Below are 26,179 nucleotides of genomic sequence, written 5' to 3'. Positions count from 1 at the left end.
GTGATTCCCCGCGGCGAATTGGCCCACTTCTCCATGTCGGGCCCAGATCCCCAGACGCTGATCAGATGTTTCCGCATCGGGAAGGCATGTGGCTATAAACTTGAGGTTTCGAGACTGTGAACATGTATTTGCTTTATTCCCGTCCCGACTTCAGTTGTCAGTAATCCGATTCATCCTGGGCTCAGTTGCAACGATGGCGATGAAGCGCACTTACTGCAACCCAATCGTGCCTGGATTCGCACCAGATCCCTCGGTCGTCTTCGTTGATGGTGTCTTCTTTCTGGTAACTTCATCTTTCCACATATTTCCGGGTCTGCCCATCTACGCCTCAACAGATCTTCAAGGCTGGAGGCATATTGGTAGGCGAACCAGCCAGAGTCCAGCTTAATGAGCACACGTACTGACACACGGCAAGGCAATGCCATCAATCGCAAGGAACAAATCTCACTCAATCATGCGAGCACAGCAGTGATGCCTCTCGATACGGGGAATATCATGGTAGCCAGCGCCGGCCTCTTTGCACCAACCATACGCTACCACAAAGGCACTTTCTACATTATTTGCACGAATGCGACGCACGATGAAGATACCTTCTCTCTGGACAACTTCTACATCACCACTACCGATATCTGGTCAGGCAATTGGACCGATCCAATTCATTTTTCTTTCAATGGTATCGACCCGAGTCTGTATTTTGACGACGACGGCCGTGTCTATGTACAGGGATGCTGGATGATAGACCGTCTCAAACAGCCCAGCTGCACGATTAAGCAATTCGAAATGAATATTGCAACAGGCAAGGCTCTGACTGAAGCCCGAGAGATATGGGGCGGCTTCGCGCGCTACGATACCGAGGGCCCCCATATCTACAAGCGAGGAGGCTACTATTATCTCCTTGTCGCTGAGGGTGGCACCTTTGAGCATCACCTGTTGAGTATTGGGCGCTCAAAGGATATTTGGGGCCCCTACGAATCCTGCGATGCAAATCCTATCATGACAGCCGATGGGAAACCAGACGAGTACATCCAGAACATCGGCCATGGTGAACTCTTCCAGGACCAGAGTGGCGCTTGGTGGGCAGCAGTTCTTGGTGTACGAAATGAAAACGATCGTCCACCGCTTGGCCGGGAGACTTTCCTGACCGCAGTCGATTGGCCGGAAGACGGATGGCCAACGATTCAACAACCCACAATGGAGTTTGAGCGTGTCCTTTCTGGCCCTGTTGGTGGTAACGCATCATTGATTCACAAGGCTCCGGCAAACCTTGATCTCGTGTACATCCGCGACCCCGAATGTGAGATGTATCACATCAGCGGCGAGACAGATTTGGTACTTCGGTGCAGTGCTAGCAACCTATCGATTCCTACCGGTACTAGCACGTTTATTGGCAAGAGACAAAGATCCATTGATGCATCTGCTTCAGTAAGTCTGAATATCTCCAATGCGTCCAGAAGGGAGCCCGTGGAGGCCGGACTAGCCATCTATAAGGATGCGCCCCGCCACGTTTCTCTTGCTTTCGACTTTCAGTCTTCGGAAGTGGTGTTCAACGTGACGACAACATCAGAAGACAAAACTCAATCAACTTCTATCCCGGTCAATACATCCACAACAGTGCTTGGAATGCGCGTGGAAGCAAACGCGCAGGAGTATACATTTTTGTATCGCGAGAACGACTCGGAAGATTGGAATCCGGTGGGAAGGGCGCAAGTTGCCGACTTGGTTGAGAGAGAGATGACAGGGCCGATCTTTGGTGTCTTTGCGCACGCTATGAAAGATGGAACCGTCGGTGCCGAGGTTCATTTCAGCGGATTCACGATAGAATAGCAGAGTAACTCCGGTTCCTGAACCTCATGACCCGAATGGCAGTAAGCATAAGTTTGTCAGAGCTGAGTAATTCAGACAAATGGAAAGTCGCCGTTCATGCGCCGCCTGAGGAGTAATCGGCTGCTTGATTCCTCCGCATAAGCTGTGGCTGATTTCCCGTGACGTAGTTCTCCAAAGCCCCTCAATAGCCGAGGCACGCGAACAACTGCTTTGACAAGATCAACGAACGTTGAAAAGCCTCTTCAGTCCCTTGGCCTTTGCAATACTGTTCGTACAACAGAGCCTTTTGAACTTTCTTAACTGGTAGCTCCTCCTTTACGTAAAAACCGACTCACGCCGGTCGACGAATTGCTTGGGGATAATGGACCTAGCACAATTGCCTCCGTGGGATCTCCCCCCCGGCGTCACCTCTCGCTATGTCGACACTTCGCCCATAGGGCTAAAGTTCCACATTCTCGAGTCTTTCCCAAAAAGTAATCCTTCTAAAGACCCCCCGCCTCTAATCCTACTTCTCCACGGCTTTCCAAACCTGTCGTTCGACTGGTCTGCTGTCATGCCAAAGCTTGCCGCGGCGGGGTACTACGCAGTCGCTCCCGATATGAGAGGCTTTGGCCGAACGCACAACGCCAATCTGAGTCCGATCAGCGAAGAGACAATCCGTCCGCTGACCGCCCTGCGGGATGTGGTCACTCTAGTCCATGCACTCGGTTACGAGAGCATTCACACTCTCGTCGGGCACGATCTCGGGGCATTCGTGGCTTCGATGTGCGCCATCACGCGGCCAGATATGATTAAGTCCTTGGTTTTGATGGCGCATCCGTTCAAGGGATCTCCTCAGCTGCCCTTGGGAACTGGACCTGCACCGCAACTAGCTTCTTTGTTTGAATCCAAACGGGAGGATGGCGGGAAGACGATCAAGAATGACAATGACATTCAATCCTCTCTCTTGAAGCTTGACCCGCCAAGAAAGCACTACAAGTACTACAATGCCTCATCAGGAGCAGTCGACGAATGGACTCATCCCACAGGCCAGCCGATGCACGAGTTCCTCCGGGGATACTTCCATCTAAAGTCTGCAGATTACAGTTTGAATAATCCTCGGCCCCTCGAAGCATGGACAGCACAAGAGATCTCAGTCATGCCGCATTACTATGTAATGAGAGCGGATCTATCGATGCGCGGAAACATTGAGCTGGACATGGCCAAAGAGTCGGCCGAAGTGCGAGCCAAACTCAGCGAAACATCATGGCTCACTGATGCAGAACTTCAGGTCTATGTTGACGAATACTCCCGAAACACGTTCCGACTTTCTTTGTTGTGGTACAAAGTCCTCATCGACCCGGCCTTGTCTGCAGACCTCCTCTGTTTTGCGGGAACAAAGCTGGCGATCCCGACAAAGTACGTCTCCGGGACACATGATTGGGGAACGTACCAGGTTCCTGGCGCTCTTGAAGCCATGGAGAACGGCGAGAGCGTTCGGTCTGACTGCTGGATGGGGTCGGTCATAATTCCTGGGGCGGGTCACTGGGTCAACATCGAAAAGTCTGAAGAGACGGCACAAGAGATCATCACACTGGCCAAGTCACTTTAGAAGAAAGGCGTGGACTCCATTGACGAATCTGTTCGCCAGTTTCCTCGTATGGATTGTCATAGGTTTGTTTGCCACGAGACAATTGCTTTGTATGATATGGGCGAGCTTTGGGCGAGCTTCATTGTAACCTACACATCGACCCTCTGAGATCGAGGCAAGGTCTGATTAACAAAGCAGTGGCGGACACAATAAGGGTATTCATAGTTAATGATTTGTTGCTACAACGTTATATCTATTTGTTTTTGCATTCTACCTTTGCTGGCTGCTCGGGCGGTTCTCGATATGAACACACAGTATCTATACACGGTATGAGTGAATACCCCCACTATCTCAATAGACTATTAACGTTATATCTATCCTATCGATTACTATAAAGCGATAATATATCCGAGTATAAGAGAAGAACTAATTAAATATAATTTTAATTTATTTTTATTATATCCGTAAATTAGAAAAATTTATATCTTAGAGAATTTAGAGAAAAGCTAGAGATTATTATACTGTCGCCTTGTAGTAGTCGATGGGATAACAGTGTTCTTACTCTCAACTTGCTTTTTTCGCCCTCAACGTCGTTTCGAAGCACCTCTGATTTCATAGCTCTCATGGCGAAGCGGAATATTCTCAGTGTGATCTTTCCCAACCAGCTTCTGACTCTACGTTTATATGAATTACTGCTCAGATAGTGTCTATCACACACCAAGTAGTACCGCAGTCCACCACGTTTCTCTATCGCCGAAGAATGGCCTCAACTCCTCGATGTAAGCCCCAAATCAGACTTCCCTCAAAACGAGGACACCCACATTTCCATCTCCGAGAAGTCCAGTTCCCAAGGCCCAGAGACTAGATTCACAGGTATACATTTCCAGTCGTTAGTGAAAGAAACTTATCACCGGGCCCGAGTTGACGCGAACACGGGAGAAAGTTCGAAGAGGTAGGCAGTTGGCTCGCTCGTCCTTTTTCAACATTTAATATGAGCATCGGAGAAACATCATAGAGGTAGCTTGCGTCAAATTGCTCAAGCAGGTTGAACTCATCTGAACTTACTCCAGGTACCTTGAGGGCTATCCTTCATTCACCACCGGGACCTATCTCCGGTACCCCTTCATTCACTCATCGCACGGTACCTTATATAGCAAGTCATTCACCATCGCCATCGGAGATGGGTGCCCCACTTGAAGGAGCCGCCCTTTTTCCTCTGAGGCCGTAAGGTCAACTCCATGGCTTCCCATCTTAGCCAGTCTATCTCCGGTACTTTGAGATTCACCTTCTTCTTCCCAGCTTTTTCCTTCTCTTCTGTCCCAGATCTCTGCTTCCCTTCCTTCTTACAACCAACTTATTCTCTTCTTCTAATTACAGTTCTACTGCCTTGCCCTCTACCCATTCTCATACCACAGGACCTATTCTTGTGAATAACTTATACCCAAACTTCACCCATAATCATTCACGACGGCGGGCCCGATTCAATTCTGTCTATAATCAGCCTCTAGGCAATAGGTACGATACTACAAGTCAACTGATCGATCCTTGAGCAATCGACAGTAAGGTAGTCGAATCACCACACCCACCACGCACCAATAATCATTACAACCGCCAAAATGTGCGTTTCTGGCCAAGTTATTTGCAAATGCGACTGGCCCAGAGACACGGTCCGTCACTGCACCAAATACGTCCAGACCGGCGAACTGTGCCCTGGCCTCTCAAATTGCCTGCTCGCCAACACAGAGCGTCGCAAGACTGAGGGTGGCGTCTACAAATGCTCCAATCCCACATGCGAGATTTGGGATCTCGAAATGTCTCGTGGCATCCGCGAAAGAGGAAAGTACATGGACCTACAGATCTCGTTGACTCTTGGCAATTGGATGAAGAAGGAGGAGGAGGCTGAGAAGGCGAGTATGGCCTTGACGAATAAGGCCAATCCAGTCGAGTCTGGAAGTGAAGACCACGCTAGTATCGTGGTCATCTCAGACGACTCCAACGACGATAATGAAGGCCTTGAAGTGCTACAGCAAATCGGCCCAGTGTCTATTGGAGAACTTGGATCTCATCCAATCCCAACCGGTCCCGGAGAAGTCCAGCACATCGACGAGAACATAACTGCCAGCATCCCCAAGCCCGAGGTCGACGTCCCCGAGCTGGAGGTAGAGGAATCAACAACCGATGACCTGGAGAGCTTGTTCGGCGGCCCTTCATGTCCCCCGACTCCTGACATGAGCCTCGTTGAGAATCATCAGTCCATCTGTCTCCCAACAGGAGTTCACCTCCCAAGCCCCCCTCTCTCTCAACCTACCCCTGAGAATCCCGTCGAAGGAAATTCCACTTCATTCACCGCTAATACAAAGAGCGAACAATCAACTTCCGTCATCCCAACAGCACAAGCGCCACCTCAGCAGCAGCAGCAGCAGGAGCAGCAATTAAGACCCGCCCCGCAGGTCTCTCAGAAGCCTGCTTCAACATATCCCGCCCAGAATACCATGGCAATGGGCAACAAGATGCCCACCAGCTATCGAGCGGTTCCGCAGCACATGAGACCTACTTTGAGCGGGCCAAACCAAGCGACCCTGAGAGCGCTTCGAGCGCAGACTCCCCACGGCGGTGCCACGCCAACGGCGCCCCTCACCCCCGTCCACGCGGCATCAGTCAGAGCGGCATCCCAGGGCCCCCGCCCTGCCATGAACATGTCGAGGTTCGAAGGCCATAGACGGCCGGATATCCAGCAGCGGCGTCCAATGATGCCAGCTGGAGGCATGTCGATGCAGAATGGATATACGGCCTCTCCTCAGGTCTCTCAGAGACCTGTCCCTACATATCCCGGCCTGAATACCATGGCGATGGGCGTGGGGAACAACATGCCCAACAGCGGGGGGCAGGGGATGTCTCTCGCGATGTCGGCCCAGGCTACAGGGTCGCAGGGTATGCCATCTCAGTACCTGGCATATCAAAACATGTCACCCCAGAGCACGCCCCCTGGCTTCCCCAACTTCGTTCAGAGCCCGCAGACGCCATATCACGGCATGCCGGCCCAGCGCATGTTGCCCCAAGGCATGTTACCTCAGGGCATGTTGCCTCAGGGCATGCCACCCAACGGTATGCCAAATCAGGGCTTCCCACCCCAGGCCGGCTATCTATCCAACCCGGTGGTCCACCAGATACGGACGCCACGCACATTCAGGCGCGCGTCGAATGGCATGCTGGCTCAGCAGGGATACATGAACTCGGCCTACATGGCGAACACGGCGGCGTCGTCACAATATGCGGGACTAAGCTCGCCCATGGCCGGTACTGCCTCCGCCCGAGCTCCGGCTGGTGTTGCTCCCTTCCCCCGGGTCTCGACTGGAAACATGTTCCTCCACTCCCAGCCGCAGCCGCAGCCCCAAATCCAGCCCCAGATTCAGCCCCGGATTCCGCCGCAGCTCTCCTTCTACAGCAATATCTGGGACCAGAGCCAGGAACAGATGGCCTCAAGACCGCAGATGGCTTCAGGTATGCCTGGCATGCCCCCAGCACGAGGTACAATCGCCGGGTCCGGTCCAGCCACAGGTCAAAAGAGATCGCACGACGCGATCTCCAACAGCTACGATCCTCGCCTAACAGGCCGGCCTCCCCCGACACCCGGCGGCATGCCGTTTACATCGCCGGCGAATACGCCGTCGTCGATGGACGGAGAGCGCCAGACGAAGCGCCGGGCGATGTAGACCAACGCCAAGGTATAGGCGGTTGATTGGGGAGTGGCCATGTCTCCAGCCTCCAGCCCACGGGGCCGCAAGCGATGAATGATAATAATCTCGCGTGCGGCTGGGGAAATCCAGGAGGCTCTGGAGGCATGGCTGGGTTGCGGTGTACGAGGAGACCCGGTGCTGGGCGCGCTTAAATACCTTGCGGTCCAGATACCGTGGAAAGGAGAGAGCGTCGGGCGCGGACCTAGGTGTAGATGAGGAAGGTATAGGGAGCGTTCGAGGGGATCAAGATCGGGGTGTATCAAAAGATTTTGGTTTTTTCTGGGCGTTAGGAGTCTCGTTCTGGTCTGTACCTTATGTTGATGGTGTGTTGATTCGTTAATGAGAAAGAGGTACTACATCATCCTGATGAGGCTACAGATGCCGAATCAGGATTCAGCACGCTCTGTACTTCAAGCATCAGATTACATCTCCCTCTGCAAGTGATGTCTAAGAACACAACCCAACGGAAATCACCCAGCGACGCTGTAGCCGATAAATAGGTCGCCCTCGGATCACTCACGCTATTAACGCTCAATCTCAGTGTACCCAATTCAACTTCACAATCACATGCATGGTAGACGGGGGTTCATTAAAGGGAGTATTTTCCCAACATTGAAATCTATCTTAACACAAATGCGGAATAATGCTCGTACATAGTCATAATCATCCCAGGAAAAACATGTCTAACCCCAATTATACCCTTACACCACCCATAAACGTTACGCCGACCATACTCCATATATGTTGGTTTAATCGCGCAGGTACTTGAGGAGTTGGTCACGCTCCTCAGGCGGCATCGTGCGGATGACATCGCGAACACCACGCATGGCGGCGCTCTTGTTGGCTCTCAGGACAGAGCTGAGGTCAGCAGCCAGGTTGTCGGCCTTGACGGTCTCGATTCTGTCAGTGACGGACTTGCGGTTGGCCTCGTACCACTCAGCCACCTCACGATCGGCAGTGGAGAAGTTGACGACACCAGACCAGCTCTCGAGGAGCTGGAGGTTGCGGCTGCGGGTCTCGGGAGCCTTGGACTTGTCGTTGCCGGGGGTGGAAGTGAGGACGGTTGACGACATGCGCTTGAGGAGGTACTCCTCGTTGAGACGACGGCGCAGACGCCAGTAGAAGTAGCGACGGGAGTTGACCCACTCCAGTTGGTCACGAATGACACCCTTGGCCTTCATGCGACCAGCACGGTCGTGCAGGTCGGCGAATTGGATGGCAACCTGGGAGTAGACAGGCAGGAGCTGCTTCTCGCGGATGGTCATCTTCTTCTTGATCTCGTCGGCCTGCTCCTTGGGCAGATCGGCAGTCATCTGCTTCTTAAGAGAGGCGTAGACGGGGTCCAGGCGAGCCATGGTCTCGAGCTGCTTGTCCTTGCGGTACTTGATACCAATGATACCCTCGGGCTCGAGGACACCACCGCGGGCATCAACATCAGCGTACATCTCCATGGCCTCAGGGTTGATGGTCGGGTCGACGACGACCCAAGAACCACCACGAAGCTCTCCGAAGGGAGGAATGTAGACGAAGATGGGCTGCTCGTACTTAACGAGGGCGTCGACGATGTAGGAACCGTACTTCAAGACCTCGTTGTACATATCGCGCTGACCACCAGAGAAACCTCTCCAGTTGGCGAGGATCATCAAAGGCAGCTGCTCACCATTGTTGAAGTCGTTGATGGCCTGAGCGGTCTTGAAGGCGGAGTTGGGGTACCACACACCACCAGCCTCGTTGGTGATCTGCTCGATAGAGTCGGGATTGGCGGGATCGGCAGGGGTAATGTTCTCAACGGAGCGGGCCTCGACGGCGATGACACCCATGGGGATGCCACCGAGGCGAGCACGACCGACGACGACGGTACGGGCCCAGCCGCCGAGAGTCTCGACGAAGGAGTCCTTGTCAAAAAGACCAGCCTCGAAGCCACCGTTGTCGGTGGGGTGACCGCCAATCATCCAGCGGACATCGTAAGCCTGCTTCTGGGGAGGCGTGTAGACGACATCGCGGTCCCAGCCGTCGGTGCTGGGGCTGACTGGGATGGGGCTGCCACGCTTCTCGGGGATGAAGGACATCCACTCTACAATCTTGGAAACACCATCAAAGTCATCAGTACCGGTCATGTGGGAGACACCGTTGCGGTACATGATCTGAGTGCCACCAAGCTGCAAGTTGGAGGTGTAGATCTCGCGACCAAGAACGTTGTTCAAGGCAGGGGCACCAGTAAGAATGATGGGCTGGCCCTCGATCTGGACAGCACGCTGACCAAGGCGGACGAGGTAGGCACCAATACCGACGGAACGGCAAGTGACCAAGGTGATGGTGAAGATGTCGTTGTAGGCCTTGCTCGTCGCACCAGCGATGAGACCAGATCCTCTCAGACACTCAACACCAAGACCGTCCTCCTGACCGACAATGGTGACAATCTTGTGGCGCTTCTCACCGTCCTCGGAGATCTCCTCGGTGATGACGTCCTTGGCGAAGCGCTTCTGGGCCTCGTCGTCGAGGTAGAGGTACTTGAAGCCGTTGTCCTGCTTGTTGGCGTCGTTCCATGCGACCTTGAAGTAGGGCATAAGCTCGTTGGCGACACCGAGACGGGCACCAGAGTTAGCAGATAGATAGATGCGGGGGATACCAAGCTTGCGAGCGAGCTCAGTGCACTTGTAGAAGAAGTTATCCTCCTTGGGGCCAAAAGAACCGATCATGTAAGTGATATCGTTGGCAACAACAATGAACTTGCGACCCTTGGGGTACTCGGGGGTCTTGGCGTTGAAGATCCAACCAACCATACCGCAGGTGTTGGTACCAGGCTCGCGGTTGACCTCCTGAAGAGTGTCCTTGTCGTCCAGGACGAGCTCAGTGTACGAGACACACTCGCCAGACTTGGGCTGCTGAGCGCCCAGTGCGCCATGCTTCTTGACCGACTGGGTCCAGCTGTTCTGGATGGCCTGGCGGAAGAGCTCGGGGAAATCGTAGACGTACTGAGTACCCATCAAGTGAGCCTTGTAACGCTTGGGCTGCAGAGGGTTCTTGGTGGCATAGGGGGTCGAGACAGGCAACAGGTGCATGGGACCCTTCTCCTTGGTACCGCCAATGCTGTTGAAGACCCACTCGCCCTTCTCAGACTTGCGCTCAGCGTAGATGTCAACATCAACAACGTATCCAGAGGTGTTGGTGATGATGACACGCAGAGGGTAGGGGACGCCAGTGTCGGGATCAGTGCAGATAATACGAATCTCAACCTGGGCGACACGAAGACGCCAAGCGCGGGCTCCGAAGCGGTCCAGGAAGCCTTGGAGACTGCTCTCAACCTCCTGGGGGTGAAGCTGGAACACAGGGGTGAAGTTGATAAAGACCTGGTTCAAATCGGAGTTGTTGTTGCCAATGATCTCAAGAGCGTCAAAGATGTCGTTGATAACGCGGTCGGCCTCAGAGATCAAGTATTCGGCAGTGGGGATCTCATCACGGAGACGGCCGGGACGAATGACAGCGCGAGTGAAGTAACGCTTGTCACCGTCGACGGCCTTGCCGACACCCTCGTAAACGTGGATGTTCTTGTTCTCAGTGAAGACGGGCTTGATGTGGAACTTGGCAAGTCTTCCGAGCTCAAGCTGGAAAGCGAGAGCGGGCTCACTGTGACGAATGCTATCATCCTCAACGTACTCGGGGCCACGGAAGGTGTAGTAGCCGGGGTAGGCACCGTCGTTGCGACCGCAGATGAAGGTGATACGGCGGACGTTGCGGTTGAGAAGCTCCTCCTTGAACTGCTCGACAATGGGCACGATGCGAGAAAGGATCTCCTGATCGCTCTTGCTCTCGGCATCGCGGACAGCAACGTTGATGACGGCGGAGAGCTCGTCAGAGTCGACCTTGGGGGCAGCGGGCTTGCGCTTGCCACTCAAGTCAGGAATGAGACCGGGGGTGCTGCGCTTTCTGGCCTTCTCAGAGACGGTCAAGGTCTCAAGAGCCTTTCCGAGCAAGTCCTCGGCGTCGTCGAGGTACTTGACGGGCACGATGACACCCTTGCGGTTGGGCTCAGAGTCCCACTTGTGGTTGAGGTAGGACATGTCGCTGATGGAGTGGATGCGCTTGAAGTCGAACGAGCCGCCGCTGCCGCTGGGAGTGGCGGGAGAGGAGGGTGCGGCGGACTGAAGAGGCAGTCCGTACTCGCTCTGGCCGATCTTGCGGAGAGCAAAGTCCCAGGTGCAGAAGAGAGGGGTATCGGTCTCATCAGAGTGGTACTCAATCTGCTTGAGGATATACGCACGGTAGGCACGACGAACGTAAACCTCGAGGGCAGCAAGAGAGACCCAAGGGTCCTCGTGAGCGAAGAAGAGGGTCAAGACGTCGAAGACGGTGTACTTGGAGTCAACAACTTCCTTGATAACCTCCAGGCTGGGCTCACGGTGGTCCCAGGCTGCCTCACCATAACGAGACTCCACAACGGAAGAGCGGAGAATGTGCTCCATCTGGGCGGTACGCTCCTCAAGGGATGGCAGAGAGCATTGGATCATGATCTCACGAGCCTTGAGAGACACCTTGGAGGTGGTGCGGGAAGACTGAAGCTCAGTCAACTGCTGCAGGGCAGTGCGGAGGTACTTGGCGACATTTCCGACGTTGGGCTTGTTGGGGCGGTACTCCTCGAGGATGGCAAGGATCAGCGAGCTCTTGGCACCAACACGGCTGTGAGAAAGAACAGTCTGAACGACCTTGCGGATATCATCCTTGTTCTGGTCACGCAGTTTGAGGATGACGCTGTCCTCCTGGGTTCCGTACCCAGTGAACAGGCGCTCGATCTCAATGTACGAAGCCAAGAGGTCCTTGATGACGGTCAATTCGTGGGCCTTGGTTCCCTCGGAGTATGCGTTCAAGACATCAGTCAAGGGGGCCAGAGTGGTCTTGAGCATGTCAGCATCGCCAGCAGCGACGTTGTCCTCGAGGAACTTCTGGAATGCCTTGGCCAAGGCCTTGGCGGGGAAGTCTGCGTGACGGCTCTTGGCACGGTCGACAATCTGAGTGAACTGGGCGTCGAGCTTCTGGGGCATACGGCTGTGCAGCGCAGCGAACTGGGCGTTCCACTGACTGAAGGGAAGCTCGGGAGTGCGGAGGACCTCGATCAGCTGCTTCAGGGTGGCTGCCATGATGACGGAGTTGTCGTAGCCGAGCAGAATGTTCTTCAGGGTGTTGTGCAGAAGATCGAATCTCTGGGCAGGCTTGGTTCCGACAGCAACAGGCTCGCCATAGACGGGGAGCTGACCAACGAAAGGCGAAGCCTGCTTGACGCGGCTGGGGTCATCAAGGGCCAATATTCCCAGAATGTCACCAGCCTCGAGAGTGGCTCCCGGCTGCTTGATGAGCTGGACAAGACCATCCTCGGAAGCGATGAGGGGCATGTACATCTTCATGACCTCAACCTCGGCGAAAGGCTGGCCAGCCTTGACGTGCTCGCCGTTCTCGACCAAGTACTTGACGAGCTTACCGGGGGAGGGAGTGCGGAGCTGGGTAGGGTCGTTCTCCTGCTCGAGCAAGCAGGTCTTGCCGTCAACGGAAAGACGAGTGGCACCGACTTCCTCCTTCCAGTAAACACTGTGGGATCGACCATCAAGAAGGATAAGCAAACCACCATCACTGAGGACACGGACACCGACAGAGCACTTGGAGCCGTTGATGAAAAGGTGGTAGCTGTCGACGCTGGCACGGGTGGCGGTGAACTTGTAGCGGAAACCCTCATAGATGAAGTCGATGGCGAAAACGGTCTTGAGAATGTCCTTGGAAGGAACCTGACCCTTCTCCAAGCTGGTGCGGTACTCAGTCATGCACTCCTCGCTGAAGAGATGGGCCTTGGTAACGGCACCGCAGACGACAGCCAACATGGGGTCGGGGCGCTCAGCAGTCAGCTTCTTGGTGATGAGCTCGTCGAGCCAGCCGGTGGTGATGGTGTTGTCCTCGAAAGCCTCGGTCTCCAGAAGCTTGATGAGGTACTCAACCGTTGTCCGGAAGTCACCACGAATGCTCAACTCCTTGAGGGCAACAACCATGTGCTTACGGGAAGCAGCACGGTTCTCGCCATAGGCGAAAATATGACCGAACTGGGAATCGGAGAAGGAGTGAATACTGGAGGCGGTACTGACGGAGAAGTAACCCCAAACGTTGGAGGAACTCCTGAAGTTCAGGTCGTGCATAACACCGTTGGAGGGCTTGAACCCTTCACCGGGGTCCTCAGAGGTGATTCTGCAAGCAGTGGTGTGACCCTTGGGTCTGGGGCGACGCTGAGTCTTCTCGCTACCTTCCTGCTTGAACTCAAAGTCGATCTCGGTGGATGTCCTGGGATCAACGCCGTACAGAAGACGAATGTCGCGGATTCTGTGCAGGGGAATACCCATGGCAATCTGGAGCTGGGCAGCGGGTAGGTTGACACCACTGACCATTTCGGTGGTAGGATGCTCGACCTGAAGACGGGGGTTCAGCTCGAGGAAGTAGAACTTGTCGTCGGCGTGCGAGTACAAGTACTCGACGGTACCAGCAGAGACGTAACCGACGAGTCTTCCGAGACGAACGGCAGCATCCTCCATGGCCTTGAATGTGATGTCCTTGGCAATGGTGACGGGAGCCTCCTCAATGATCTTCTGGTGACGACGTTGGACGGAACAATCTCTGCCAAAGAGGGAGATGTTGTTTCCGTACTGATCAGCAAGCAGTTGCACCTCCAAATGTCTCGCGTTGCCTGCCAGCTTCATGATGAAGATGGGAGAACCGGGAATCTCGCCAGCAGCAGCCTTGTACAACTGCTCGAAGCCGTCCTCGGAAAGGGCCTTTCTGATACCCTTACCACCACCACCCTCTGAGGCCTTGATCATGACGGGGAAGCCAATGGCCTTGGCCTTCTCCAGACCCTCTTGCCATGATGTAACGCAACCCTTAGAGTAGATGTCATCTGCGACGGTGACGATACCCTGGTTGTCGACCTCGACGGCGTCGACACCGGTACCTGACCAGGGGATACAGGGTACCTTGGCGTGCTGTGCAACAATTGTGGAGGAAATCTTGTCACCAAGAGATCGCATGGCAGAGCCCGGGGGTCCGATGAAGACGATCTTCTTGGGAGAGGCAGCGAGGGACTCGGGAAGCTTGGGGTTTTCGGAGGCGTGACCCCTGGAGAAAGAAATGGTCAGCCACCGTGGCAAGCAGGCGACAGTCGCCGGGGGGTAGGAGGAAACTCACCATCCGGCCCAAACAGCGTGGACGTTCATGCGCTCAGCAATATCAACAATCAGCTCAACGTTGGCGTAGTTGTGGTTGTTGGTACCGCCAGGCACCTCGACATAGTGGTCAGCCATGCGAATATAATCGGCGTTGGCAGCCAAATCCTCAGGGGTGGCCATGACGGTGAACTGAATGGCCTTCTCGTCGCCAAACGTTTCGTAGGCCCATTTCCGGACCGAACGGATCTCCTTGACGGCAGCAATACCGTTGTTGGCGATCAAGACCTATTTTGCACTCGGTCAGCACATTTTTGCATCCCATGAACCCCCAAGGACGATCTCCTAAGCGTTTGGGGCGGAATTGGGGCTTGACGCACGTTGGTGATGACGGTGTGACCATCTTGCTGGGCAACAAAGTCCTTGACCTTGGAGGCCGGTGCGTTGCTCAGCTTGTTGCCGCCAATGAAATGGTCGGCGATTTTGTGCTTCTCGGCATACGTCGCCTTGCCGTTGACGTGAGGCACAGTCCGGCCGGTGCCGTTGGCTGCTGTGATTTCGGTCATGATTGCGGTGTGTTTGTGTATGGTGTGGTGTGGATTTTCGCGGGTATCTCAGAAAGTGACCGTCATGAATCGGGGCGAGCTCGGGGAGCTTCGATTCGGGGTGTTATGACGTGGGGTGGTCGTCGGGGAGTTTTTCGGGTTGCTCGAAGGGGGGAGATTCGAGCAGGAGATTAATTTGTTGGATTCTGTCTCTGCAGCAAAGAACAGTATGGGGTATAGGCAGAGCAATTGATCGTGGCGGATGTGTAGAACAGAGATTTGTTCGAGTCTCTAGATAGTCGGGAAAAGAGGTATTGTTAGCCCAAAAAACAGCTCTCTCTCACGGTTCTCAAAAAAAGTTTCTTGTTGGGGAAATCGGGCGCGAGGCAGCACTAAGAGGGGGGAGAATATTGGGGTGGGTGAGGAATGCAGGCCACGCCAGGGGTTAATATGGGCGGCGCGAGACGGGTGCCAGGGAGAAGCAGGCGAGAGCAGTTGGGCTGGGCCTGAGAGGAGAGATTGCGCGCGCAACTAACTAACTGGCCGGTATTCCGTAGAACGAGCAGCAAGCCAGCAGAGCAAAGCAGCAATGCCTAGAGCCAACGTACCTGGTTATGAATTGGGGGGCAAGCTTGGTAAGACAAGATGCTTCCTTCTTCTGTCTTGTGGCTAGGACAGAAGGTCTAAAAGGTATGTCAGAAAAAGGGAGAATGGAAGGGAGAGAGTGGGAAGAGAGAGGTCGAAGGAGAGAGGGAAGAAGAGCTGCTGGGAAGTGGGAATAGAAGGATGTTATTGTAGTCCGGCGACTTTGCGGATGGGATGAGATGAGCCACCAAAAAAAAAAAGGACAGGCAGTCAGAAGACTTGGTGAACTGGAGAACTGGAGACTAACGACAGCCAGCAATACTGTGTGTACTCCGTACAGGAACAAGCAATAATTAGGAGGAGGATCCAGGCGCAGGGGAGTGAGAGTGAGCGTGTGAGTGAGGTGTGTGTGTGAGGTGTGGACTCTTTGGACGGGAGTTCCGGGGTTGAGGCAATGAGCGATGTGGAATTTGGGACCTGGAACTTTGACGGGGATTGTTGGAGCGGCGTTGACGGCGTGGGAGGAGCGCAACGAAGGTGAGGATGGATGAGGAGGGGCGCAAAGTCACTTGGCCAAGTACCTTTTTCTGGAGATCAAAGTAGACGTCGTGTACCTTGATTTGTACCTCCAGCTGTAGGTACCTCCTGGTGGGACGGGATGAAATGTGTGGGGTCTGCGATGGGGGAAGGGGGGTGTGTACTTTGCACGGTGTACCGTATTCGAGAGAGGGAAGGAAGGGAAACTCGGGGACTGCTCAGGTAAGGCCGTATTAGGTGAGGAAGGAAGTCCGGGACGGAGAGGGAAAGAGGATCGATATGGTAAAGGAAAGAGGACGGGAAGAGTATGCTTTCGGGCTTGGAGTATCCGTATAGTCAAGGGTACCTACCGTACTGTATAGTGTTTTTTGCTGGTTTTGTTACTTCTCCGCGAGAAGCTCAAGGAAGTTAAAGCTGGATCTGAACGAAATGGTTGGTTTCCCTGCCTGAAGCTTTGCAATTAGATGTTCCCTCGACACTGCCACCTGCCAGGGAGGAGCTATCGGTTCCTGGAGATCCGTGTCCGTATGAGAAAGGAGATATAGTAGGGGGGTCTGACAAGTACCCGGAGAATATAATAACAACGACGAGGAGGCCCGTCGGGAGATGGAGATAGAGACAAAAAGAAGGAGAAGGGGGAGGCCAAGTAATGGGACGACGCGGGGGCGGAGAGAGCGAGCAGGAGAAAGAAGGCACCAGACACGATACAGCAGGCGAGGTTCACTTGTTATACGTGATTCACTTGACGATGGCACGAAGCACCGGGCATCGCCATGGGGACGGGACCAAGACGAGGACGAAGCTGCAAATCTGCTTAGGGACGGAGTACGGTGTCAATGTGTGTACGGCGTCGGTCTCGGTGCTTGGTGCATCGTGGTGCGGTTGTGCTTGGTGCTTGCCATTGTCGGTGCTGTGGTCGAGGAGGAGGAAGGAGCATGGCAGATTTCCCGGGATGGGGAACCTCTGAGAGAGAGTACGTGCGAGGTGCAAAAAAGGTACTTGAGCCGGTACCCGAGTCCATGTACCGGGAGTACCTCACTCCGGCGGGTGACGGACCACCATCACCAAGTTTCCCCCAAAGTAAGTAGGCAAGATCGTCCTCAGCTAAAACTGCCCGTTCAACGCGCATCGCCATTTTTGAGACCAGACCAGCAAGGGCCACTAGACATTGGGCAAGACCAAGGACTGAGATGATTCTTGCTCTTGTTCCTGGTGATACTTGCACCTGACACTAAGCCAGTCTACGTATTGATCAAGTCTGTGAGCGTTAGGTAGGTCGGGTCTTTTCTCACATCTAAGCTTACATCATACGCTCAACTAGACTACCAGTGGGCTGCGCTGCAAATACACAAGATGTATGTAGATGGCTACATACAGAACACGACTGGATGGATACTCACACTTTTCCATATTGGCAACGCATTAATTGTTCACTGATTCCCTCGGTTCCTCCTTGCCTCCATCTGTCAAAATGCCCCAATCCATCTATCCGGCTGAGATTCTGCCCCCCTCCCTCAACCAATGGCCGGGGTGTTGGGGGAGCTCCTGCCCAAGGGTGGGCGGGCAAGCGGGCTGCACCAGTCCTTCCTTGTCCATGCCCAAAACCCAAGGTGCCTACTACGTACCTAACCTACCGCAGTACGGATACCAAGGCTTAGGTAAGGCAATGTCTCTCAAGTCTCATTCTAAAGTCTCTCTTTCTTTTGAGTCTTCCCTCCAAAACCACAGAGTAAAGCCTCGGCGTTGTATCTCTCAGCCTTTTTCGGATGGTTTTGAATGCTGGCTCCCTTGCAACTCTCAGCCCAGCCCCCACGAAGATAAGGTTCGATTATAATTCGTTGATTGGGTTGGGTTGGGTAATGTTACCTCCCCTCCCAAAGTTGTCACTTCAAGATGAACATCAACTAGCAACAAAACAGATCCTGGGTACTTGACAAAAACCGTGAGGAAACAAACGTCAACCTGCATTCTCTGCCCCTGGTTTTCGGTACGTACCCGGCGGGAGCATTGAACACCCATGGACAGGGAACAAAAGATACTTGCGCCGGTACGTCTGCCATGACGGGGCTTCAGGTACCGATCCTCATCCCGTAGCGCATCTGATTGCCATTCTTTCCCGGCCCAGGGGATTCTGCCGCTGGAATCTTTCTGTTTTTTTTTCTCAGATTTGGGCCTGCAATGTGTGTCTCTCTCTCCAATCAAAGCTACTTGTTTGGTTCAGTCTCATAGCTTCTTCCTCGCATCTTTTTTTTTTTCTCTTGAGGCAAGTTCCCCTGTACTCTGAGGCACCTGTGTCTCCACCTGTAGACCCCGGGACGTTATCGTTGGCCTTATCGATACGTACTCTTGGGCCAAAGCTCCTACCTAGGTACCTATTGCGCGTTGCTGCCGCATTCCTTCCTTACCTTGCACCTTGAGATTTTCGACTGTTGCGCAATTTCTCAACCATTTCGTCACCTCCAGCCTTGTAGACCTTGTCATTCTCCAACACCACACCTAATATTTGAGATGGATCGTTGGTCGCGACAGCGACACACACACACACATACACACATCACCTTCGCTACGAAATGTCACAATCGCATCCAGAATTCAGCTCCTAGTTTTTCCCTTCCAAAATCTGATGTACCCTCCGCGGGCTCCTGAACTTGATGGAGGATCGGATCGGGTCAGCCATCGTTGCCACCACCGAACCCCGACGGCATCTCCAAACAATGTCCGAAAGCTGTTGCGTTACCTGACTGCCACGATCCAATGGCACCCTGTCACTGTACTCTGACACCGCCGCACCGCACCGCCGGCCGTTAGACACCGATCGTTAACCTCATCAACGCCGTATAATTACACCCAGACCCGACACCCACAGCTCGAGAGCGCCGTTGGCAACCCCGGACCCAGCAAGCAAACACATACTGGCAAAGTCTGCCCTCCCACGAGTTCAGGAGCCCGGCACGATCAATGCGCGCATCTCTTGCATCCATCCCATTTGGCATCCCAACTTTCATCGGCCCCGACTTCTTGTCGCCCGGCACTGAGAGTCTGGGAGTATGGAACAAATGGACAGGCCGCCCCTTCAAGTTTCATCAGAAAAGCTCCATCAGGGTGTCCCCATCGACCACCCCTCCAGCCCATACCCAATCTCGCAGGCGGTCAGTCAGGCGTCGCCCACGTCGTCCAGGGGTGCAAGCCTCAACAACCTAACGCCGTAACTGTCGACTCGCTTACGCACCTCTAAACCGCCTAGCCTCGCCGGTTCTCCGTCCGGGGACGTCCATCAGCTTCCGCTAGTCCTACGCAGTACTCGCACCTACAGGCTACGCAGTACGCAGTACGCAGAACGGGCCAGGTACCCAAGTTTACCGACCTAGTACCTCCTTGGCCTTCTGCAGAACCTATGCACATATAGCGCAGGCTTCAGATCAAGTCCCCGTCGAGCACTATTACACTCGCCATGGATGACGGAGAATGCTGAACCACAAAGTTCAGGGCATACAGGGCAAATACAAACGTCCCAACTCTCGGTCTCACCCGCTGCTGGCTTGGACTGGTATTCACTCAGTGGCCAAACGCTTGTGTCTAAACCTTTGGTGTCTCGGATGGGACAGACCGCGCGAACCACGCCAAAGTCTCGTTCTCTTCAGTTTCGCATCTTGCATTCCCCCCAGAGTCCAAGGTCTTGGGGCAGAGCTTCACCATTCAACATGCAAATTCCAACCAAGCCAAGCGCCAGGCCAAGGGGCCACCGGTCCAACCCGATAAGGGGTCCTCGTCAAGCCGATAGCAGCTGGAATTGCTAGGCCCTGGCCTTGCCTCCCACCACCAACATCAATGCCGTCGCCGAGGAGCTTTGCCGAGCCACGTCGACGTGGGCGGTAAATGTCGGTCCCCCCAACAATTGGGATTTTGGGACACAATTTGGGGGTCGCCTTCGATGGGCCCCTTCGAGAAATGCCAGGGGTTCTCCAAGCACCAATAGCGAACTCACGAAAACAACCAAGCCCCCACCCAAAGAAGGAGAAGAGAGCACCGAAGAAGGGGGAGAAAAAACATTGCCAACCAGCGCCAGACCAAAAGAGAAAATCTCCACCCGCAGATCCCCAACATCTTGTCCGTCCATCTGCGGAGCCCGTGCTCCATTCCTGTCTCCACCCGGCTTGAAGCCAACCCGCCGGCGCCAACGACATCAATATCGATTCAGACTTGAACCGCGCCTAGAGCAGGGGGCTCGCAGCCTCAGTCGTCAGCTGCAGCCACAAATGTTCTGTGGGATGGGAAAGCCAAAATGCAGCCAGCATGCTGACTGAGGCTAATGATAGTGGGATTCCGACAGTGAGAGAGAGCAAGATACCACCTCGCGGACGAACGCCTTTCCTCAACTCAGGACCAAACCCATGGTATGGATACCTAGGCCTGCTTAGTTCCCAACTAGTTAATCTCAACTTCACCACGCAGTGCTTCTCTGCACCCTGAACGCGTCCGTCTCATGGCCACTGCCGCTGCCGCCGCTGCGAACCCGAAGCTTCGCTTCTTCCACCACCCCTCTGCGGCCGAGGTCTCCCGTCACCTACTCAAGTTCCCCGGCCCATCCCATCCACGGCACCGCAACATTCCGGCTTGTCAGTACATATGGCGCGGACTTCCGTTGGCCCATTCCCACCGCAATAGAGTACCAATCCCCATCATAACCCCAGACCAGAGGACACGAAACGTATCTGTACACCAATACGCCCCAGAGCGAGGATATCACCGAGCATTGGCCCCTCAGGCCGTCCCGTCCTCGGCGCCTCGTTCGGAGAGCAGAGCGGATGCTACACTAGCTCCCTACAAATACCAACTTGGCCGCGCTAAAGACGGGGCGAGCAGATCCGATCCTGTCAAAGCTGGGGACGTACTGCGCGTAATCTGACGCGCCCACTTCCGGTCATCATCCTTCGGCCATGTTTTTGATCTCAGAGAGACGGCACTCCCCAAAAGAGACGGGCCCCACCATTGACGTCCATCTCTCCTAGCCGGAGCGGACGGACTGCTCGTGCCCCTAATAATAGCCAGGCTTCCCCCTTCAGCTCCGACCTGTGACGCCGATGGGCGGGAGCCAGCGCCGGTGAGACGGCGTTTGCTGACACTGAATTTAGCAGCACCATTAACGGGACGTTGATCAAAGGTAATCTACAGATCTCTGATCCAAGGTCATTTACAGATATTTCCAGCCGCATCTTGACATGACAAGCCGTTGCCTACAAATGCGTCCACGCTTCCTCAATCAAGCTTCGTCGTCCAGATCGTGGGTACTCCACAGTCTTACTTACCAGAGCCACATAGGACTGCGCCTGCAGCTCGACTGCCGACCGCATCGTGTCTCGAGCGGCTCTGAACGCCGGTCTTAGCCTGCCCGTCCGAACTGGGTTTGCAGGTACGTGCGTCACTGTAGGTAGTCAACCGTTACTCTGAGACCGCATCTGCACAGCAAGTTTAGCCAAGCGACGTACAGATAGGTTTGGCCACTTGGCATGCCGCTCGTGACAGTTGTATGAGATGAGGCCAAGTGCTATTCAAAGCCGAGACTGGGACGAATGTCTTGTTTGATGTCGATGACCTGGTTCTCTCTGCGCACCCCGCAAGCTACTTCTCTACGGCCAGCGGATGTCAAAGTTCCAGAGCTGGGATGGCTGCCTCTGTACCTACAGTCTTTGGGATGTATCGAAGCTTCAAAGGCAACCCGGCGACCCGCCGTATGATATTCTGCACGCACGTGCCAGGACACTACCTTGAGAGAAACCGACTCACGAAACGAAACAGCCAGCACCGAAGCCGCGGCCTTGGTTCTGGTTTTGGATTCCTCCCTTAGACAAGCCTCGTCGACAGGTGGTTCCCGTGTCTTATGACAGGTCTCCAGTAAATATTGGAGCTGTGTGCCGCACGTCAGACCTCAAGGTGCTTGCGCGTAGTTGTAGATATGTTTGCTTCGGCAGATCTGCGCATGCCATGTTCAAGGTATAGCGAGTGACACGCCTGCAGGAGGTACATGGGCGGATTGGCCGAGTCTTCATGGTCTTGACTCAAGCCAGTACAATGAACGTAGTCCGCGACATGTGTGCATGAGACAACACATACAAAGGTGATGAGATCAGCATCCCAATGAAGTACCTCATATGAGCAGAATCATTGCAAGAAGGACATGTCTATTCGGCGGATTCTCTTCCTTTTATTGTGGAGATATTTGCTCAAGTCTAGTGAGCTTTACTAGGGGACAAGGCTGACAATGCGGCTTCTTCCGTATCTGGCTGTTTAGTAGGATAGTCGTGTTGAAGGATGCGTTATCAGTTGAGCTCGATGATCAAGTCGCACCACGGCAGCGGCCACGACAGAATGATACAGTCAGATTAGTACAATTATCCTTGGAATGGAAGGATAAGATCCTTTGTGTGGGTTGAGTTGGTGTTCCCCCCGTGGGTGACCTAGTAATATGTGGTGATGGATAAACGGTCTTTGGATGCGTGGTTCAGCAAAGATGTACACAAAAAGCGAGATAAATAAATTCTGAAACTTGGGAAAAGTTCTCTAAAGGTTCTCGGATTGGATTCACGGGATCAATGGGCATTTCAACAAGCGTCAGCTAGTGGGGCTATTTTCCTCGTTCTAGGACCATCGTTTTGAATTCGTGATAAAATGGTTCGTCATGCAATATATGCATTCAGAGTTGAATAACCTCAACGAACACCCCCAAGACCTGTCCAGTCTAAATTCTACACCTCAAATTAGACTCCTATCTTATCCATACATGTATCAACTCTTTCGCAATTCATTCCAACCGAAAAGAGGCGGTGTCATTGTGCGCAGTGGCAAGCTAAAAAAATGTGGCCGTCATCACCAAAGCACCTACTTGGACCACGAACAGCCGCGATCCACCACGACCTCATCAAGGTCACCAACCCATGAAAAGTCCCATATAGTCCAGTGGTTAGGATACTCCGCTTTCAGTCTGTGATTCTGGCAACTTACCGGAGAGACCCGAGTTCGAACCTCGGTGTGGGAACGTTACCTTTTGTTTGGTCTGTTTGATGGCTTTTGGGTCGGTGATTTTGTTTATTTTTGCTGTGGTGAACGCGCGGGAGAGTGCGTGTCTGTGTAACGATATACACCGGCCACCCCAATAAACACCACCAGTAAGTAAGTAAATCATCCATGGAGAGTGGCATCGGGCGCATCCTGATTGAAGAGCAATCTATTCACTTCGTCAAGGATTCTTCTCTATCTGATTTGTCTGGGAGGCTCTTGATTAATTCACTACTCGGCACGCAGATTCAACCTTCCCCAAAACTCGGCTCCTCCACAAACACGAACCGGAACGGCGGACACGAACCGGCGCGGGGTCAGTCGGTCGGCCTCACCCACTCCACCACACCCCACCCACCCATTCCCCTCTACCACCGACGCAACGCCGAATCGGCGACGAACTGAACCTAGGAAACACATCACGCGACCTTCGTCTGATCTTCATTGACAAACAATACAGTGTTCACATAGCCTTGGCAGGGCACATGAGTACTCTGTCCGCGTCGAGTGCCGACATTGGTGTCGTAGTGTTTGGAGCAGAACTTCGGCTGTACAGGTGCCCGCTCCCCAGAAATACCTCTCAACCATCACGCCCTTTACCGTACTTAGCCCGATGCTTCATCCCTTTCTCATCGTCACAGACTTGACCGATACGTTACTCACAAACACCTGCCTCAATGGAACCCAAGCAGCAAATCATGAAGTAATAAACCAGTATATTCAGACCAAGGTATGTTTCGACGGATCTTGGGGGGGGGGGGGGAGGGGTTCGGGGTGTGTGTTTGGTAGTTGTAAAAGTGAGTTGTAGTAGTAGCAGTTTTGCTTGCGTGTCAACAAAAAGATATTCCCCCGGATTGCGAAAAACAAGAGAGAAGAAACCGAAAAGAAGGCACCGCCATGCTGTATCCCCCGTTTGAAACCCTAGAATCATACCAACGCCTCGGATGCAGCAGTTTGTATCCACACGCCTGCCCTGGAAACCCCGTAGTCATGAAGAAGCAATGAACAAAGGAAATGAGATGAAGAAAAGAATGAGACTCTCTCGTCTCTCTTCTCTGTTGAAAATGAGGGTATGTATGTTGCTCGCTGTAATTGCGCAGCTGCCCATGGCCCGACTGCATATGCACCGGGTCAAGTAGTCAGAAGCAACGGTGCTGCTCTGTTGGTATCAAGTAATCCTCCTCCTGTGATGGTTTGATTCAACCCTGCCTAGTACGTCTCCTCTTCAACGAGTTGATCCTGAGCGCCCATGATGGAACTCCTCAGGCCCATCGAGCTTCGCCTCCCTGAGACGCTTCCTCCGCTTTGCCGTCTCCCGCTTGGCATCGGGATGCCGCTTGTAGGGGCTGGAATACCGCTCACAGAGTTTTCTGCCTCTAGGCGAGAATACGTGCCTCTCCTGCTAGGTGTTCTGAATTCGCCATTTTCGTCGCCCTCGTCAATATCGATGCGGCTGCTGATACTAGCAGAGCGCGCATGCAGGCTGCCACCCAAGGAGCTGCGAGGACGACCCAGGGGTGTCCGGGTGCCAGACATACTGGTGCGGCTGATGGGACGGGGCGGTGCCATTTCTGTGCGACTTGATGGCCTGGCGTACGACGAGATGCTAGCCCGTGAGCTCGGCCGAGACATTGTGGAATCGCTGTGTTCAAGACCAGCCCCTGGGTTTCGGTTCGGTAGCGGGCCAAAAGACAACCGGCTGACACCTGACGTGCTAAGACGAGGTACATGCTTGGATCGTGTGCTGGCAGAGAAGTTGGGGTTGGATGGCGTAGTGTCGTCGCCCCGTACTGATGAGGCGGTGGAGCCACTGGGACGTTTCCGTGAGCGGATAGTAACCGTTGACGGTACGCTGTGGACTCCGAGAACCGAGGAGCGGGGTGAGGCCCGAGGTGGTGTTGTGACGGGAGCAGGCAGCTTCGATCGTGCATTGTGTACGCGAGCTTCCAGACGCTGCATCTGAGCCGTAAGGGTTCTGATGTGGGCGAGAGAGTTGTTGGCAGGCTTGGGGGGCATGCGGGTGGAGATGGAGCGAGGGGCGGTGCGAGGAGCAGGTGTGCGTGTCGGTGGCCCGGTTGAGGGACGACCTCCAGACGGCCGGGTGCTGCTCACTGATGTCGTGAATGAACGAGGCTTGGGCGTGATGCTGTGTTCGGTGGACGGCAGACGCGACTTGCGAGTCGCCGATGCTGGAGTCTTGGCCGGGGTCTTGAGGGGTGTTCGGGAGACAATCCTCTTGGGTACGGAGGCAGAGACGTCGGACATTGGCGGGGATGGAGGCTCGCTGATCTGGGCGGGTTTGGCAGCAGGGAGAGCTTCCGCATCGGGCGGCGTCGATACCATGGGCGAGCTCGCGGTTGAGCCGGGGGAGGCGTCGAGGGTCTTGTCGAAAACGGGGGATGAAAGAACGGAAAGGTCGGTGGATATGGCGGACAGATGACGTTGCTCCTGCTTCTTGATCTTGTCCTGGAGCACCTCGGCCTCAATCTTGAGGTCGGAAAGCTCCTCGCGCAGGCGTTGCGCCTCGATGCGCAGCGTTTCTCGCTCCTGTTCACCGATTTTGATCTCCTCCTCCATCATGACGTTGCGCTCGATCGCACTGTTAAACTTGGATTCGAGGTCCTCGAGGGAGGAGCTGGTGTTCCGTGCCTGTCTCTCGAAATCATCGTTGGCGACCTCGATATCGCGTAGCTTGAGCTGGAGTGTCCTGTTGGTGTCGCGCAGTGTTGTGATTTCCTTTTCCAGGGTGTTTTGAGCCGTATTCGCATCCTTCTTGGCTTGGTTGTATTTTGACTGGAGGGAAAGGTCAGTTAGAACTGGACATCTCTCGGTATGTGATATGCGCGCCGATAAACGGTAACCGGCGGGAGAGGGTATGATCTCACCTTCCACTCCTCGGCCTCGAACTTGAGGCTCTCTGCCTTTTCCTGGAGTTTGCGCTCCCTCTTTTCGGCCTGCTCGATATCCTTCTCGAGCTCCTGCTCTAGCTCCTTGCTGGACTCCCTGAACTCGGACAGTTCCTCCTCGAGTGATGCATACTGAGACTTGTACCAGCGCAGCTGATCTTCAGGGCTCATCGCCTCGCTGGGCGGTGAGGATGGTGGCTCTGCCATGGTTGTTGTGATTGTGCCGCCG

The 26,179-nt window shown here is 54.2% G+C and overlaps 8 protein-coding genes across 8 annotated transcripts; 4 read left to right on the top strand and 4 right to left on the bottom strand.

The window, feature by feature from the left end:
* Positions 1 to 193: 193 nt before the first annotated feature.
* On the top strand, positions 194 to 1,824 carry CCOS01_12572 (xylosidase/arabinosidase; the record flags this gene model as incomplete). The annotated part of the gene is made up of 2 exons (XM_060460720.1): positions 194 to 359; positions 416 to 1,824. The coding sequence occupies 2 exons, from the start codon at positions 194 to 196 to the stop codon at positions 1,822 to 1,824; spliced, it is 1,575 nt and encodes a 524-aa protein (XP_060308768.1).
* Positions 1,825 to 2,185: 361 nt separating this feature from the next.
* CCOS01_12571 (uncharacterized protein) lies at positions 2,186 to 3,415 on the top strand (the record flags this gene model as incomplete). Its single annotated transcript, XM_060460719.1, has 1 exon — positions 2,186 to 3,415. The coding sequence occupies one exon, from the start codon at positions 2,186 to 2,188 to the stop codon at positions 3,413 to 3,415; it is 1,230 nt and encodes a 409-aa protein (XP_060308767.1).
* A 1,595-nt stretch (positions 3,416 to 5,010) lies between these two features.
* CCOS01_12570 (uncharacterized protein) lies at positions 5,011 to 7,107 on the top strand (the record flags this gene model as incomplete). The annotated part of the gene is made up of 1 exon (XM_060460718.1): positions 5,011 to 7,107. The coding sequence occupies one exon, from the start codon at positions 5,011 to 5,013 to the stop codon at positions 7,105 to 7,107; it is 2,097 nt and encodes a 698-aa protein (XP_060308766.1).
* A 773-nt stretch (positions 7,108 to 7,880) lies between these two features.
* Positions 7,881 to 14,890, bottom strand: CCOS01_12569 (acetyl-CoA carboxylase; the record flags this gene model as incomplete). Its single annotated transcript, XM_060460717.1, has 3 exons — positions 7,881 to 14,277; positions 14,347 to 14,612; positions 14,705 to 14,890. The coding sequence occupies 3 exons, from the start codon at positions 14,888 to 14,890 to the stop codon at positions 7,881 to 7,883; spliced, it is 6,849 nt and encodes a 2,282-aa protein (XP_060308765.1).
* Positions 14,891 to 16,805: 1,915 nt separating this feature from the next.
* On the bottom strand, positions 16,806 to 17,126 carry CCOS01_12568 (uncharacterized protein; the record flags this gene model as incomplete). Its single annotated transcript, XM_060460716.1, has 1 exon — positions 16,806 to 17,126. One exon carries the CDS (start codon positions 17,124 to 17,126, stop codon positions 16,806 to 16,808), a length of 321 nt encoding a protein of 106 aa, XP_060308764.1.
* A 2,554-nt stretch (positions 17,127 to 19,680) lies between these two features.
* CCOS01_12567 (uncharacterized protein) lies at positions 19,681 to 20,175 on the bottom strand (the record flags this gene model as incomplete). Its single annotated transcript, XM_060460715.1, has 1 exon — positions 19,681 to 20,175. The coding sequence occupies one exon, from the start codon at positions 20,173 to 20,175 to the stop codon at positions 19,681 to 19,683; it is 495 nt and encodes a 164-aa protein (XP_060308763.1).
* Positions 20,176 to 20,474: 299 nt separating this feature from the next.
* Positions 20,475 to 20,897, top strand: CCOS01_12566 (uncharacterized protein; the record flags this gene model as incomplete). Its single annotated transcript, XM_060460714.1, has 1 exon — positions 20,475 to 20,897. One exon carries the CDS (start codon positions 20,475 to 20,477, stop codon positions 20,895 to 20,897), a length of 423 nt encoding a protein of 140 aa, XP_060308762.1.
* A 3,356-nt stretch (positions 20,898 to 24,253) lies between these two features.
* Positions 24,254 to 26,157, bottom strand: CCOS01_12565 (uncharacterized protein; the record flags this gene model as incomplete). Its single annotated transcript, XM_060460713.1, has 2 exons — positions 24,254 to 25,837; positions 25,930 to 26,157. 2 exons carry the CDS (start codon positions 26,155 to 26,157, stop codon positions 24,254 to 24,256), a joined length of 1,812 nt encoding a protein of 603 aa, XP_060308761.1.
* Positions 26,158 to 26,179: the final 22 nt, after the last annotated feature.

The sequence above is a fragment of the Colletotrichum costaricense genome (genome assembly GCF_030867565.1).
Source record: "Colletotrichum costaricense strain IMI 309622 chromosome Unknown Scaffold_15.1, whole genome shotgun sequence".
Lineage (NCBI taxonomy): Eukaryota > Fungi > Ascomycota > Sordariomycetes > Glomerellales > Glomerellaceae > Colletotrichum > Colletotrichum costaricense.
Note: the sequence above shows the minus strand (reverse complement) of the source record. Positions and strands in the feature narration are given on the sequence as shown.